At 46.9% G+C, this 17,749-nt stretch overlaps 1 protein-coding gene across 6 annotated transcripts in view; it reads right to left on the reverse strand.

Moving 5' to 3' along the window:
- The window catches only part of ARHGEF6 (Rac/Cdc42 guanine nucleotide exchange factor 6), an 86,034-nt gene that overhangs the window by 4,167 nt on the left and 64,118 nt on the right, over nt 1-17,749 (reverse strand). For 4 of the 6 annotated variants that reach the window (XM_084813655.1, XM_084813653.1, XM_084813657.1 and 1 more), the window contains 5 exons: nt 13,228-13,248; nt 12,250-12,343; nt 8,609-8,698; nt 2,440-2,539; nt 837-891 (listed from right to left, as the gene is read on the reverse strand). In XM_084813655.1, coding sequence (XP_084669781.1) covers nt 837-891; nt 2,440-2,539; nt 8,609-8,698; nt 12,250-12,343; nt 13,228-13,248 — 360 coding nt within the window. Of the gene's footprint in view, nt 1-836; nt 892-2,439; nt 2,540-8,593; nt 8,699-12,249; nt 12,344-13,227; nt 13,249-17,749 lie in introns of all 6 variants that reach the window. The other 2 variants (XM_084813651.1, XM_084813652.1) reach the window with 1 other exon arrangement.

Raw genomic sequence — 17,749 nt, forward strand, 5'->3', positions numbered from 1 at the left:
TGAGCTGAGCTCTGGGCTTTTCCCTGAACTCTAAGAACTTCTTTGCATTTTTTTCCCTGAGTGTTGAGCCGGAATTTGCACAAATTGGTCAGAAATTTGTGCAAACTGCAGAACCTGCAAGAAAAAATGCACAAAATGCCTGGAAAATCTGTGAATTGGCCCAACTTGCTGCAGACTGAGTTGGATGCCACAGTAGGAACCGGATAAAGTCTGGGCAACTGAAATTAGGAAAACCCATTGAACTCCACCCCCCAAATTGATTTCTCTGACATCCCTCGTCCCATGGAAATTAAGAGTCAGCCCCTCAATTTCTGAATTCATTTATTACATTTTATCTCTCTCTACAAGGATCTCTGGGTGGCATACTTGGTTTTCCCTGCCTCTCAACTTTTATCTTCACAACAACCCTGTGAGGTAGGTTAGGCGGACAGCTGGCAACTGGCCTCAGCTTTATGGCTGATCTGGGATTTGCACCTGAGTCTTCCCAGTACACTCTAACCCAGCCTTCCCCAGCCTGGTGCCTTTCAGATGTTTGGGACTTCAATTCCCATCAGCCCCAGAGAGCACAGCCGGTAGACAGGAATACCGTGAGTTGTAGTCCAAAACATCCGGAGGGCACCAGGCTGGGGTAGGCTGCTTTAACCACTATGCCACATCAGTCACTGTACCCGTATACGTATATTTTAGCTTATCTTTTCAGCAGTAAGAGCTAGAAATGTCATCTCCAAAAAAACACAAAATTATGAAATGTGATATTCTGTATGCTGAGTTATCGAGGCTCCTGCAAAAATGGTGGTGTGTGCACTGCCCTAACACAGAGTGATGCTTTTGATTACCTGCTTAAGTTCCTTGACCTCGTCTTTCAGTGCATAGACGGTGTCCACAAGGCTCCTAGAAAACAACAGAAGAAGAAGAAGAAGAGAAGAGCCCTGTTGGATCAGACCAAGGGTCTGCCTCACTGAGCGTTCTCAGTTCTGTTTGCTTAGTGGCCAACTGGTTGCTGGTGGGAAACCCACCAGCCATAGCACCCTTCCCCAGCAACTGGTGCACATAGGCATACTGCCTCTGGTGCTGGATGTAGCACATGGCCCTCAGGAGTAGTAGCCATGGATAGCCTTCTCCTCCTCCAGGAATTTGTCCAGTCCCCTTTTAAAGCCTTCCAAGTTGGTGGCCATCACTACATCTCATGGAAGTGAATCCCCCAGTTCAACTATGCGCTGCATGAAGAAGTCCTTCCCTTTACCTGTCCTGAATCTCCCACAAATCAGCTTATTATCCTTTTCTACAACAACAAGGTCCTTATTCACAAGTAAATGTGTTTAGCATCAGGGCAGCAAAAGCAAACTTTTTTTTTTTTAAATACAGTGGTGTTTTAATCTTTTTATTCTTTTATTCTTTAATCTTTTTAGTTCACCGCTCCGAAATCTGTTCTAGATATGGAGCGGTATATAAATATTGTAAATAAAATAAATAAAATTTTAAAACCTTGCTTTCATGATAATTTCACTATAATTTAAATGAGTTTAAAATGTGAAACTACACATGATCAGAGTATTTTTTTTTAATCAGGGCTGGCACACAGCCACCAGAAATGCAGCAGCAGTTGAAAAGCATGGAGCAGCACTTGGGGGGGTAATAATCAGAGAAATGTTAATTGTGTGCTTTGCAATGGCAGTAATACACATGGATGTGAAAAGCCCCCCCTCCCGCCCCCATACAGATGTATGGATTTTGTTAAATTCATTCCATGGCCTTCTCTCTGTCCCATCAGCCAGGACAGCTAGACTGGTGGGGACGAGGGAGAGGGCCTTTTCTGTGGTGGCCCCCACTCTGTGGAACTCCCTCCCTAGGGAACTCCGCCATGCCCGCTCTTTAATGAGCTTCCGTTGTGCATTAAAAATGTGGTTGTTCAGGCAGGCGTTTGGGGTGGGTTAGGGTATTTTAGAAAATGTTTTTATTGTAGAATTTTATTGGTTTAAACTGTTTTATTGTACGCTGTACATCGCCCAGAGTGGCTGGGTGACCAGCCAGATAGGCGATTAATAAATTTAATAATAAATAAATAAATGTATGTTTTGCGGCTTGTCAAGTGTCTTTCATTCCGTCATCCGCTCATTGACAGAATCAGATTTTTTTTTTACCAGAATTTTGTTCAACTAGTGCTAATTCACATTAGCATATGTGCATATCAGTGCATGTGTGCCATTGCACTAATGTGCATTAGTTAATTCAAATTGGCCCTAATATGCACTAACTAATGAGCATGTGCACAAGTGTGAAATTGTGCTAATGCACACTTGCACTAATGTGAATTACCGTCCCCCTCCCCCGTGAAAAATCAGTCCACAAGCCAAAATTTCCATTTTCTAGGTTTCCCCTCAATTCTTCTGTGGCTTATGGAAGGCTTCCTCCCCACACTTTAGGACCAATCTCACTCACTTCTCCTCTGTGATGGTCTGGCCATTGCTTCGCATTTCCTCAATTATAATTTTCTCTTCTTCCGGAAGCAGGACCTGGGGGATGGAATCTTTGCGGGTACCTGTTGGTAAGAGTTGACAAATCAGGGGAGGCCTTCTTCTTGTGCATGCCATGAGAACAAGACCGTTGGGGTAGCCCAGTTCAGGTAGAGAATTCCTCCTCCCATACGTACCTGCCTGGACCCTAAGATCATCTTCAGGGGTCCAAAAGAGGTAAGGCAGGTGGCTACCAGGAAAAAGGCATTTTCTTCTGTGGCACCCTGGCTGTGAAATGAACTCCCTAGAGAGGTTTGCCTGGCACCTTCACCATACTCTTTCTAACACTAGGTGAAGACCTTTTTATTTTCCTACGCATTTTTAGCATTTTAGCATTCCAGGTTTTTGTGTTTTTTTTTTAGCTTTGCTGTCTTAAATCTGCGATTGCATTTTAAACATCTGCACTGCTGCTAGGTTTTACTCTGGTTGTATTTTTATTCTGTAGTTTTAGGGAACAATCCTATGTGGATCAACGGTCGCCTCCAAGCCCGGGGGTGACTGCCTATCCCTTGCAGGGCGGGAGGAGTGGTGGGGAGAAGATCTCCTCCTTGCTCCCCCTGCCCAGCTTTCGCAGCTAGACAGCAGATTTCGGCTGTCCAGCCATGGGACCTTGGAGTGCAGGAAGTGGGGGCTGAACAACACATAAGATGTGTTGTATCGACATTTCTGACCTCCCTGCCCTGGCCCGCCCCTGGGAACACCCTGTTTTTGCTGCTCTGCACTGCTCTTATGAGCACAGGGCTGATCTGCGCTGCCTATGAGACAGTGCGGGAGGGGGTTGGTTTTCCAGGATCCAACCTCAGAGCACAGGCTCTGAGGTCGGTTCCCGGGAACTGACCTATCCTATGGCTGTCTAGCCACTGACTAGTGGCCATAGGATTGCGCCCTTAATCTATAATATTTTATACTGTATTTTCTGTTGTATTTTTGTGGTTTTAATTTTATGAACCGCCCAGAGAGCCTCGGCTATTGGGCAAGAAAGAAAGAAAGAAAGAAAGAAAGAAAGAAAGAGAAGAAGTCTCTCTCTCCCTTCCCTCTCAGGTACACGTTTTCCTAAATCTGAACCACCCAGAAGGTTGTACAAAGCAGTCCACATTCAGAAAGGGGGGGCTTAAAAAACACACACAACACATTGCTGTTTTACCTCCTCCCACTTTCTGAGAGTACACTGATTTTTATTTGCCATCTCAACACCTCTGACAAACATCTGCATTTCCATCACTTCAGAAAGATGTGAACACCTCACTCAGGAAGCAGCTTTTTCTGAAATGCGCAGCAGATTAAGTGATAGCGCCTTGTGCTTCCTATCCAAAGTTAACCTGTGTTCTGAGATTAGCATCAGCTTGTTCTCAGTGGGTTGGGAGGGGAGAGGGAGCTGAGAAAAAATCTGCGTCTTCTGCACCTCCTTCGCCACCCAGCCCTTGCTACTCCCGATTTCAGAAGTTGGCCTACTTGACTAATCAGTGTTCTAGAGTTGAATAACTTCTTTTGGGGGTGGGGGCGGCACCCAACAGCAGGGGCACTGAACCTGTTTCAGCCTGAGGGCCAAATTCCATTCTGGAGGGCTGCCTTCCAGAGGTGGGTAGGGTTGAATAAAAATGGGGCAGGGGCAAAACGCCCCAAATACCAGCATATTTGAGTGTAAAACTCTAACTGCCAATTATTAAGCCTTAGCAGAGGCATTTCAACCTTTAGGAGGGAGAGAAACCAGCACAAAAGCCAGGAAGCCACCAAACAATTGGCTATGTGGGGGAAAGGGGGCATGGCCATCTGGAGAACTTCAAATGGGTGGGATTGGGACTCCAAGCAGGTAGGGCTTGGCCCACGGGAGTGAGGCTCTGCACTCTGCCTTACAGAGTTAGGAAAGGGAGCATTGCTTAGTGGTGGAGCACACGCTTTGCACATGATGGCAGCTTTTAAAGGGGATTGGGCAAATCAATGGTGGGAGCCCTATCAGTGGCTGTTAGCCATGATGGTTCTACTGTACATTCTTGTTAGAGGCAGCATGCCACTGAACTCCAGATGCTGAGCAGCAACAGAGGGAGGATGTCTTCACGTTCAGCTCCCAAGAACACAAGAAAAGCCCTGCTGGATCAGACCCAGGGTCCATCCAATCCAGCCAGCCAGTTGTTGACCAGGAACCCACAAGCAGGGCATGAGTGCAACAGCACCCTCCCGCCCATGTTCCCCAGAAACTGGTGTACAGAGGTCCACTGCCTCTGATACTGGAGTCAGTACATAGCCATAAAGACTAGTAGCCATTGGTAGCCTTTTCCTCCAGGAATTTGTCCAGCCCCTTTTAAAGCCATCCAAATTGGTGGCCATCACTACATCCTGCTGTAGTGAATTCCATAGCTTAACTCTGTGCTGTGTGAAAAAGTCCTTCTTTTAGCTGTCCTGAACCTCCCACCAGTCAGCTTCATGGGATGACCCCACTGGGTTCTAGTATTTTGAGAGAGGGAGAAACATGTCTCCCTATCCACGTTCTCCACACCATGCATAATTTTGTCGACCTCTATCATGTCTCCCTTTACTCACCTTTTCTCCAAGCTAAATAATCCCAGCTGTTGTCACCTTCTCTCATAGGGGCGTTGCTCTAGCCCCTTGGTCATTTTAGTTGTCCTTTTCTGCACTTTTTCCAGCTCTACAATATCTTTTTTTAGGTGTGGTGACCAGAACTGTATGCAGTATAGTTTGCCAGAGGCAATCGGCTGGTCGCTGTGGGATGCTGGACTTCTAGATGGAAGTGAGGTGACTTCCAGATGTGTTGGACTACAACTCCTGGCATCCCCCAGCCAGCCATGGGGTCCAGAGGGCACTAGGATGTGCAGTGCTGGCTCCAGGTTTGGGAGGGCCCTTGGACAAGACACCTTCAATGGGCCCCCTCCCTCACCGAGTCTACCTTCTCACCGCCATCATCACCACCTGCTATTACACTCGTTCCTATCCTTGCTACCACTTGCTTGCTTGGCAGGCAGAGAGCCAGTGAGCAAGTCGGCCGTGGCATCTGCTGCTGCTCCTCCTCTCCACCATCATTGTCTGGGCCAGAGCGAGAGGCTGGGTGCAAAGCTGAGGAGGAGGAGCAACTCCAGGGGGCTCTTGTCAGTGGGCCCCTGCTGGGGTTTGGGCCCTTGGCAGGTGCCCGACCTTGCCTACCCTTGACGCTGGCGCTGAGGTTGGGGAAGGCTGAGCTAGGCCTTTGGTTTGGTCCAGCTCTTCTTATGTTCTTCTGATCTTCCCTCCCATTCCACTCCAGCCAATTGAGGGGGGCAACATCTGAGGATAATTTGCAAACAGAGCCCCTAGATGTTTTCCAGACTATCCATAAAGTATCTTCTGTTTATGTCATCCTGTTAAACTCCTGCATTCACACCTTCCACAGGGATCACCTCATTTATTTATTTATTTATTACATTTATATCCCGCCTTTTTTTTAGGGACGTACGAAAGTCACTTACCTGAACCGAGATTTGATTCACGGTGGGGGGGAGGCGCTCTGTCCCTCCCCCCAAAATTCTGGCCGGGGGGGAGGTGCCCTGTCCCTCCCCCCCAAAATTCTGGCTGGGGGGGAGATGCCCCGTCCCTCCCGCCGCGAATCCTGCCGGCCGGGAACGCAAATGGTGGCGGCTGTAGCCGCCGCCGTTTGCGTCCCTGCAGTCAGCCGTGATAGGCTACGTAAATGTTTACGTAGCCTATCACGGCTGAGTTAAAAAAACAAAACAAAAAACCGCGCGTACGCAAATGGCGGTGCCCATGGGCACCGCCATTTGCTTTCCTTATTTTGGCACGTCTAGTCTACGTAAACATTTACGTAGACTACGACGAAAATAGGGGGAACGTTATTTGCGTTCCCCTTATTTTCGCCATAGTCTACGTAAATGTTTACATAGACTAGACATGCCAAAATAAGGAATGCATTTGCGTACGCGCGGCTTTTTTTTTTTTTTAACTCAGCCGTGATAGCCTACGTAAACATTTACGTAGCCTATCACTTTTTTTTTTTTAAACTTGGAAATGGCGGTGGCAGCAGCTGGTCGGAAGACCGGCTGCCACCGCCGCCGGAGCTGCCGCCACCAGGGACATTTGCACAAGGTAAGTCCCGTCCTGGGGGGGGCGGGGGAGCGGCAGACTGTTTCGTCACCGATTTTGGGGGGCTGAATGCGCTGGCATTCGGCCTCCCTGAGATTCGTGGCGAAATTCTCTGACATCCCTACTTCTTTTCCTCTTTAAGGAACCCAAGGCGGCGTACATAATCCTCCTCCTCTCCATTTTAGCGTCACAACAACAACCCTGTGAGGTAGGTTGGGCTGAGAGTCTGTGACTGGCGCAAAGTCATCCAGTGAGCTTCCATGGCTGAGTGGGTACTAGAACCCAGATCTCCCGACTCCTAGTCCAACACTCTCACCACTACACCACACATTAGTCTTTAAGGTGACATACCACTCTTTCCATGCACAAGTTTGCGGTAGCAGACAGATTTATTGTGTCCTCAGCTTTCGTGAATTAGCGTCCACATCATCGGGTGTCCAAAGTTGGTTCCCGATTCTTTGTTCCTGCCGCCCTGTCCTATGAATGTTTGCTGAGAAGTAGGGATGTACGAAAGTCACTTACCTTTTCATGGATTATGCTGATGCTGGGGGGGAGGCGTTCTGTCCCTCCCCCTGGAATCCTGGCTGGGGGCGGAGGCACTCCGTCCCTCCCCCCCGGAATCCTGGCCGGCCGGCTCCGCTCCGCAGGGATTCTGTGGAGCCCCCGGCCAGCTCCGCCAGCAGCCGTACATCCAGCCGCTGGCTAGCAGGGACGCAAATGGCGGCGGCTGTAGCCGCCACCGTTTGCGTCCCTGCAGTCAGCTGTGATAGGCTACGTAAATGTTTACGTAGCCTATCACGGCTGATTTAAAAACAAAAACGCGCGTACGCAAATGGCGGCGCCCATGGGCGCCGCCATTTGCGTTCTTTATTTTGGCACGTCTTAGTCTACGTAAACATTTACGTAGGCCAAGACGGCGAAAATAAGGGGAACGCAAATAGCGAAGACGCTACGCTATTTGCGTTCCCCTTATTTTCGCCGTCTTAGTCTACGTAAATGTTTATGTAGACTAAGATGTGCCAAAATAAGGAATGCAAATGGTGGCGCCCATGGGCGCCACCATTTGCGTACGCGTGTTTCTTTTTTAAGTCAGCCGTGATAGGCTACATAAACATTTAAGTAGCCTATCATGGTGTTTTTTTAAAATCTAGCCATGATAGGCTACGTAAATCTTTACGTAGCCTATCACATTTTTTTGTTTTTTTTGTTTTTTTAACTGGAAATGGCGGCGGCGGCAGCCGGTCGGAAGACCGGCTGCCGCAGCTGCCAAACCACTGCCAGAGCTGCCGCCGGAGCCACCGCCGCCAGGAAGATCCGCCCCAGGCAAGTCTCATCCTGGGCGAGGCAGGGGGGTGGCAGACCGTTCCGCTACCGATTTGGGGGGGGCCGAATGCTCTGGCATTCGACCTCCCCGAGATTCGTGGCAGAATTCTGTGACATCCCTACTGAGAAGTAAGTCCACCTGAGTTGGACCATTTGGACCTGATTTGCATTGAGAAAGGGGTTGGACTCGATGGTCTTATAGGCTCCTTCCAACCCTACCATTCTATGATTCTATGGCTTCAGTGGGACTTATGCCCAAGTAACTGAGCATAGGATTGCTGGCTTCAGTGGAGGCTGGTGGCTCCAACGTCAGCAGGGCTGTGAGTCCGCTCCGGGTTTCAGTCAGAACCAGTCAGATCTCTAAAGGAGATATCTCCTTTAGAGTCCTGATTGAAACCTGGAGCCGATTCACAGCCCTGCAGATGCTGGAGGCACTAGCCTCCACTGGCCGGCCTACTGGCAGTTCCAGGTTCCTAATTCGATACGGAGATCAGCTAAAGAAGTGACTGACGAGTGCTGCATGCCTGCCACAAATCCTCCCACTCATGTACTCTTTTCGACAGCGTGAACCTTGGCCTTATCACACCACATCGCCTCGAGTGCTGTCTGATGCAGCTTGCTCGATTCTGCCCGATGTTCGATGTCGCCATGAACAACAGAAGTGCTACCTTTAAGCCACCGACCTGAACTGAGGGTCTGCTGGAAGCTGGCGCCACTGCAATAGGCTTCAATCACTTTAAGGATCTGGGCATCTTCCTCCAAGGCAGCGGTGCCTGTCAAAAGTTGCAAAGAGGGGTTAATGGAAGAGATGGCTTTCAAGACGCTACTGCTTGGCGTCTATTGGCTTTCAACCAGGGGTGTTGAACCTTCACCCTGTGGGCCAAAGCTGGCCCTCTGAGATTCTCCAGGTGGCCATGCCCATTTCCCCTGGCCCCGCCCGCTTCCCCCTGATCACAGACTGGCAGTAGCTCCCCAGGGTTTCAGGTAGGATTCAGGAACTGAACCTGGAACCTTCTGCATACAAAGCATGTGCTCTAACAATGAGCTATAGCCCTTCCTCTAAAAGTAACGGAAGATCCCAGGCCTCATGGTTCTAAATAAAGAACTGATTTAAATATTAACCAAGGAAGCTACCTCATATCAAGTCACACCAAGCTCAGTATCATCTGATTGGTGGGAGATTCAAGACAGATAAAAGGAAGGGCTTCTTCACATGGTGCACAGTTGAACTATGTAATGTGCTACCACAAGACGTGGTGATGGCCACCAATTTTGATGGCTTTAAATGGGGATTAGACAAATTCATGGAGGAGAAGGCTATCAGTGGCTATCTCCAGTATGTGCTACCTCCAGTATCAGAGGCAGTATGACGCCTATGTCCATCAGCTTCTGGGGAACATGGGCGGGAGGGGGCTGTCACACTCATGTCCTGCTTGTGAGTTTCCTGTGGGCAGCTGGTTGGCCACTGTGTGAACAGAATACTGGACTAGATGGACCCTTGGTCTGATCCATCACAGCTCTTCTTATCTGCACTAACCAGCAGCAGCTCTCCACAGTTTCAGACAGGGGTCTTTTCCAGCCCTACCTGGAGATACTGGGGATTGAACCTTGGCTTCACCCATTGAGCTATGCCCTTGTGGAACCCCCATTCATTCCTGCTGGACTTCTGCAAGAGAACTTCCTAGTGGACTGGGCCCTGTATTAACCAGCAATAAGGGATTGTGCTTTAAACTTTCTGCCACTCTGGTCCCAAAATGTCTTGGGTCAAGCGCTCTTCTCTTGGGGAGTGGGGGCAGGGGGGGGAATGCAGAACTCACACTGAGTCCTGTGGTTCAGGAGCAGCCAAATCTACTTACTGGGCTGCCCGGTTTACACACTGCAAGTGACAGGGAGCACTTTTGTGGCTCCACACAATCTCTCATATGAAAGCAGGTTTTCATATTGCCTGCAGAATCAAATTCTTTCTTGCTGCCTCCCCCTTTAGCAAAGAGTAGGAATCATGGAAACACAGCTTTATAAAACTATCTGGAAGCACCATTTAGTTCTAATTTGTTATTATCATATAAGGCCCTAAACAACCTGGGACCATGATACCTAGCAGACCTCCTTCCCATATATATATATATATATATATATATATATATATAAAATAAAGGTCATTTAGTGCAGGTGACGCCATATATATATATATATATATATATATATATATATATATATGGGAACATCTAAGGTCAACAGAGGAGGCCTTGCTGGTCATTCCAAAATGAACAAAATATCACCATGAAGAACCCTGACGGGGGGCCTCCTCTGTGGTGGCACCCACCCTCTGGAAAACCCTCCCCCATGCAGTTTGGGAGGCAGAAAACGTGGCATCTTTCAAGTGCCTCCTAAAAATGCACCTTTTCACCCAGTCTTTCCCTAAGTTGTAACGGCTATAGGGTTTTACTTTGGTTTTACATGCTCCTTTTAAAATTTGGGGGGCTTCTTCACACAGGTTTTTTATCCTGCTATTGCGACTGCTCGCTCACGGAAGTTTGTGCACCCTTTAGATGATGTCGTGAACCTTCAAGGCATCTCCTGCACTAAATGTAGGGATGGGGGAGAATTTCTCCCTGAAACTTCGGGGGGCCGAGTGCCAACGTATTCGGCCCCCCGAAGTAGTTTCGGGGAGAAATTCTCCGCACCCCCCCGCCCCCTGCACCCCCCCCCGGGATGGGACTTACCTTTCCCGAATGTCGCTCCCGGTGGCGGGTCGCAGCGGCGGTTCGGCAGGGCTTCGACAGGGGCAGGGGCAGCAGCCGGTCTTTCGACTGGCTGCCGCTGCCGCCATTCCAAGAAAATTAAAAAAAACCAAACGCCCCCGTGATAGGCTACGTGACGATTAACGTAGCCTATCACGGCTAGATTTGCAAAGTCAGCTGTGATAGGCTACATATATCGTCACGTAGCCTATCACGGGTGCCTTAAAAAAAAAAAAGCGCGTACGCAAATGGCGGCCCCCATAGGGAGCCGCCATTCGCGTTCCTTATTTGGTCACTGTAGTCTACGTAAAGATTACATAGACTACGGCAAAAATAAGGGCAACGCTATTTGCATTGCCCTTATTTTCGCCGTAGTCTACGTAAAGATTTACGTAGACTACAGAGACCAAATAAGGAACGCGAATGGCGGCTCCCTACGGGGGCCGCCATTAGCTGTACGCGCTTTTTTTTTTTAAAAGTCATGCGTGATAGGCTACGTGACGATTAACGTAGCCTATCACGGCTGACTTTGCAGATCTAGCCATGATAGGCTACATAAATCGTCACGTAGCCTATCACGGGGGCGTTTTTTTTTTTAACTTTTTATTTCGCGGCCGGGCGAGGCGCCTCCTCCCTGGCCTGAATTTTGGCCGGGCGAGTCGGGAAGCCTCCCCCCCGGCCTGAATTTTGGCCGGGCGAGTCGGGAAGCCTCCCCCCCGGCCTGAATTTCGGCCGGGCGAGGAGGGAAGCCTCCCCCCCGGCCTGTATTTCGGCCAGGCGAGGAGGGAAGCCTCCCCCCTGGCCTGAATTTCGGCCGGGCGAGTCGGGAAGCCTCCCCCCCGGCCTGAATTTCGGCCGGGCGAGGAGGGAAGCCTCCCCCCCCAGCCTGAACTTCGAGGGGAGCAGCGAAGCTCCTCCCCCCCACCGCGAAGCAAGCTGCGAGACCAGGTAAGTGACTTTCGTGCATCCCTAACTAAATGACCTTTATTCCATGTTTAAATAGATTGGAGATAATGAGCTATCAAATTACCCCACTTCAGTTCTGCTTGAGTTCCCTCCGTGAAAAAGGAAAAGCCGTAATAAGAGAAGCTAGACCAATGAAACATATGGAAGACTCAGATAAGGAGGAAAAGGGCGGGGCAGGGAGGGAGGGAGGAAGGACGCACATGTAAAGGGAGTCCTTTGTGATCCTGCATTTAAAACTGAAGCAGAAAGTCCCGTTTTAAATGTGGGATTTTAGGCTGGTGTAGAGATGCTCAAAGTCTTATATTATGTTTTATTGTGTTGTATTTTATAGTTTTAATGGTTCTTAACTGCCCAGAGTGCCTCAGCTGTTGGGCAGTCTATAAATGTAATAAATAAATAAATAAATAAATAAATAAATAAATAATCCAGACTTCCCCAGCCAGGCACCCTCCAGATGTGCTGGACAGCAACTCCCAGAATTCCCAGCCAGCATGGGTTCAGCCACAGTCCAACACATCTGGAGGGCGCCAGGCTGGGAAGGCTCCTTTACCGCCTGATTAACAATTAAAATAAAATAAAATCAGTCATTTCAAACACAAACCACACAGACAACTTACTTTTTCTAATGACAAATTCCTCGTCAGACGGTTTCCTCTCGGTTTTCCTTTTTGGGAGGAACTTTTTCATTGTCTTTGGACTCTTGCTGGAATCCTGTAAGGACACAGACTCAACTTAACAGGATGACGACAATGATGACAACAGGGTTACGACTTGATTTAAGAAATCTTAGCTAATGAACCGTATGAGTTTTCATTGATTCATCTATCCATTAACATTTGCATATGGGTAAAAACCCAATGTTTTTGAAGCAATATGTGTATTTTCAATGTTTTAGAAAATTCTGAAGCATGAAGATGCATTCCCTCCTGTGTGTGAGAGAAGGGGGAATTCCTCTTTTTAAGATGGTGCATCCCTTCTGCATTTTCTGTATTAACTCTTTTACACAAACATGCTGTTTTTTAATTGATTAAACTAAGCAATACTAGATTAAACACTGCAGTCCTAAATAATACCTAAACAGTGCTTTAGAGTGTCCAAGGTAACTCACAAACATCATCTTAGTAATCCTTACAACAACGCTGTAAGGTAGGCCAGTGTTATCATAACTATGCTGCAGGATTTGGCCTGCAAGTCTGAGGTTCAACAGCCCTGATATAAATGGACTAAGCAAAAAAACCTAGAGCCACAGACAGATGAAAATATTTTCGCTGCTCAGAATTTAGCTGTAATGTAACTGTCCTTTCCACATGTTCTTGGGAGGAAGTCCCACTCCATCCTGGAATTTATTAATGAAGGGCGGTATATATAAATATTTTAATTCAATAAATACATTTGCAATCAGTGGAACCTCTGAGGAAACATGCATAGCACTGGACTGTAAAAACACACACACACAAAACTTAGCTCTGGGAAAATATTACACACAAACGCAGGGCAGAAACTTGCCATTGGGAGGGAAACCCCCACCTGTTCTTTATTAAAGCAGACAAGATATGCTGCAACTTGGGAAGTTGCGGAGAGGTTTCCAACCTTACCTTTAAGATGTAAGACATCCGCTATGCACGAATATGTAAAGAAAGAGAAAAGGAGTATGAAACTGCGCTCCTCACAAAACTGCTCACAGGATTCAATGTTGCAATCTTAAAACTACGATGCTCTTGACACGGAAGATTCCCAACCTGTGTGCCCTATGAGAACTGCTAGCACGCTGGGAGAAATACGTTTCCTAATTAATGCAAGGCTCCTGTGGGCCTGGAGTATCTGCAAATTGAGGAGGCTGCCCTCTGAACCTCTGAATGAGTTGCCGTTCTGGCCTTCTCTCTTTCCTCTTCTGTAGAAAGGAGGTTCATTCTGCTACGCCTCCATATTGGGTGTGGTTGGCTCATTCCATTATTCTTGATGGAAAGAGGATCCCCCGCCTTCAAGAAGGGGCTGCCTGGTGCATCTTTGCCGGTTCTAGGGGTTTTTTTGGTGGTGGTGGTGGGGCTCGGCAAGTTGCTCTCAGTAAACTGCCGTCCCCAAGTGTACCCCCCTCCTTGCCATCGTCCGACTGACTAATGGCACAATCCTATGCATGTCTATTCAGAAGTAAACCCCACTGAGGTCAATAGGGCTTACTCCCATGTTACTGTGCATGGGATTGCCATCTAATATTCCATATATGTAATATATGTGTCTGTTGCTAGTTCTAATGTTTAATATCAAGTTCAAGAAGAGTTCCTATTTAAGTGTGGCTACTAATATGGCTATTTATAAGATCGTATGTATTTGGTGGTTAACAACATTTATGGCACTATTCTAATGTTTCTAACAATTTTCTTAATGCTGTGCTAAAAATGAATTCTAGCTATTTCTGCTGTTAATAACAGCACTAAATTAAGTTTCAAGAAATGTCTTGTTGTCTTGTTTCTATGTAACATCATCACCATCATGGAACGTATCAGCATGTTACACTTCTATAATGCATCTTAATTCTAAATGTTTTCCCCCAAATCCAATATTTACAACGAATTAGTTTACAAGTACACGATGCCAGACCGATTTTTCATTATTAGACCAATCAAGTCTCCTTAGGTGAATTTATTTATTTTGTTTAAAATTATTTATACACCCGAATTCCTAAAACATATCAAAATGGTTATATGCATTGCAAATGCACCAATAAGAGCAATAAAAGAACATGGCATTAAAACCAGGCAGAAAAAGAAGGGGAAAAAATAGCTAGAAAAGTTGGGTGCATAGAGCAGTCAACTTCTGTTTCCAAAGGATACCTGAAATAGGTTTTTACTGGTCTGCGGAAAGGCAGCAAGGAGGTGGTGGTATGAAACTCACTTGGATGGGAGTTCCAAAGCATTGGGGCTACTACGGAAAAGGCCCTGTTCCTAGGGGAGGCCAGCCTAGCCTTCCACTTAGCTGGAATCCAAAGCAGAGCCTTATCAGAAGGTCTTAAGTGCTGGGGAGGTTCATTTAGGAAGAGCCGTTCCTGAGAATAATTAGGACCCAACCATGTAGGGGTTTAAAGGAAAGAACCAGCTCTTTGAATTGGGCCTGGAAATGGACCAGCAGCCAGCACAAATGCATGAAGACAAGGGATAAATGTGAGTAATGGTCCATAACAGTTAACAGGTGGGGCGACACATTCTGCACTAGTTGAAGTTTCTGAGCCGTCTTCAGAGGCAGCCTACATATCTCTGAAGATGGATCAGTTTCAATTAAAGTAAACATTCCAAACATTTTTTTAAAGATCTCAGTTTGAATTTTTAAAATCCCGATCTGTCTGTCTGTCTATTAACCTAACCTAATCTAATCTAATCTAATCTAATCTAACTGTTGCAATATCCATGGCCCCTCCCATGTTAATCCAGGTACTGTGGCTCCTTCACATGGAGCTTTTGTCCTGCTGTTGAGACTGCTCACTCGTGGACGTTTTGGGGTCTTTTTCATGACGTTGTCAACCTCCAGGACATATCCAGAGGTATTTCCTGGTTATTCCATCTCAGAAAGATTGGGAAATAATGAACTATTTATTTAAGGCATATTGTTACACTATTAAAACAGCCACTAGATGGCGCTATTTCATTGATCTCTATGGAACCTTGAAAATTAAAAACTTCCCCTCTCAGCAATCAGGTGGTCGCCATCTGGAGGCCCAGTGTAAATGTGGAAAGGCTCCACAATGGGAGGACTGAAGGTTTTTTCTTTAGTGTAAAGGCAGCCTGTGAAGGATTCCACCCATGTGCTTTGTCTTCTGCATATGTTTACATAATACAGAATTGAACCTCATGGCCAGCTGGTTTTAATTTGGTGTTATGTGTTGCTTTAGTTGCTTTTATTTTATTTTAGATTTTTATGCTATAAGCTGCACTGAACCAGTCTGGCAAAAAGTGGAATAGAAATGGTACAAATAAATGAATAAAAGGGAGATCGCAGGCACGCAGGCTTCTGTACACCCAATAGTGTAATATTTCAAATAAAGACTCAAAATAGGACAGGCACGATGGTGACCCAATTTTAAGGGAAAGGAAAACATACAACTCACACGTCAGCAGGATTCAGAGGTTTCCTGAAAGTGGCCAAGTGTGGGAAGGGAAGCAGCATCCTCCCCACAAACGCACCAAGCTGCGAAAACACCTCCTATCCAGCTTATCAGGGGTCAACCTGATATAAATGTCTCGTTGCAACGGGGCCTTTTTTTTGGTCGCACTCCACTTTTTTCAAAGAAAGGTCCCCCCTTGCCAACACCCCTGCTGACCGCCTAACGTTCGAATTCTAAACTCCCTTTACGGCAGGGGTGTGGAACTCGTTTCAGCCCAAGGACTGAATCCAATTTTCGAGTTCCTAGGGACCGCATTCCAGGGGTGGGCAGGGCCAAAGGCAAAAGGGGTGAGGCCTAAAATACCAGGGATAGCAGCATATTTTAGCTTAAAGCTCTTACTGTCAGTAATTTAGGACATGGTCTGAAGGCACAGGAGACAGCCACCTTGCTGAAGCTAGGTCTGGGTCTGGTCAGTGCTTGGAGGGGAGACCACCTGGGGACCACGCCTTGAGTTCCACAATGGAAGGAAGGTGGGATATAAGTGTAATAAATAAATAAGCTTTAGAAGAGGCATTTCAGTCGTTTAGAACTGGGAAAAACCTGTGCAAAACCTGGGAAACTACCAAACAATTGGTAGTTGAGGGAAAGCGTCTGTGGCCATCTGGCAGCCCTGGAGGGCTCGATGGGGACCACAGCTGGGCAGGATTTGACCCATGCTTCTGAGGTTCAACACCCCTGCTTTACATGAAATAATGATTATTCATTTGCTTTTGTATGTCTTAAAACCAAAAAACAACCAACCAAACAGGTGTGATCTTTTGATCTAACTGACAGATGAATCATCACTTTTGTGTGTCTTTTGTAGGACAAATCCGTTCAATGAAATATTTGACCATTTCTCTACCTTGTTAGGCTAAATTTGGAGACAAGGATTCCATCTTGAAAACAGACCTGTAGTTTTTACAATGTCATGGTCGTTTTCGGAGGGGGGCAGGGTTCTTTAATGTATTTACAGATTAACTTTGCATATGCCTATTTATTCAGTAGTAAGTTCCACTGAGTGGAATGGGGCTTACTCCCAAGTAAATGCACAGAGGATTGCAGCCTACATTATCTTTGAGAGCTTGGCAATGCTTAAGAACACTTAGGAGCACAAATAAATTTGTGCTCCCAGTCCCCCGATTAGCATCGGGTATACAGAAACCATCAAGACCCTTGTGCAAGAGCACAAGCGGTGAGTCACGCTATGGGGAGCTATGTTTAAGGCATGAAGCTTGTAAAAAGTGAGTCATTAAAAATCGAGAAAGATTTAAGGGTGATTTTGTTTGTAGTCACACCACTCTGGGGTTGTTTCCTGTATGATGCAAAGATCTTCTCCCCACCCCAGTTTCCTGTGGGCTTACATTTGCATATTGTTTTATTTTGAGACTGCGTGGATTTATGTAACTAAGTGGGAGAGCAGTTTACTTTCTCTACCATAACTCTGGCTTCTAGAACAGTAATTAAGAAAAACACCTGATTCTTAAAAATCCCAACTTCTATGGGGTTAAAAACCAACAAGCAAAGCCCCAAAAGATGGTGCAAGTTTAAAGTTGGAGATTTGGCCTATAATTGTAGCTTTCATGGACCCACACGCGCGCATGCATACACACACATACACACAAAGCAAACGAGAGAGAGAAAGGTATGTGCATGGAAGCCTTCGTAACCAGAAGTGCGACCTAGCGTGTGTACTATGTATTTCTTTAACCTTCAGCGTTTCTAAGCACAAACCATGATTTTATGGGGCAGAATTATGAGATAGCATCGGCACCCTTCTTAGTAAGCTGTTGTGACTACAAGTTTGGATCAATGGAGTACACACAGGGCCAGCCCTACCATTATGCAGAGCGAGGCAACAGCCTCAAGTAGCAGATGCTGGGGGGCAGCTATTCCTCTGGGGCCCCTCACCATTTTGCACTGTTGGAGTACAGAGCTGTTGGAGTACAGTCTGTCTTGCGCCCCTAAACTAGCCTTCCGCC

Source organism: Heloderma suspectum, chromosome 9 (assembly GCF_057233095.1).
Source record: "Heloderma suspectum isolate Gila_16-S chromosome 9, 16-S_ref, whole genome shotgun sequence".
Taxonomy (NCBI): Eukaryota; Metazoa; Chordata; class Lepidosauria; order Squamata; family Helodermatidae; genus Heloderma; species Heloderma suspectum.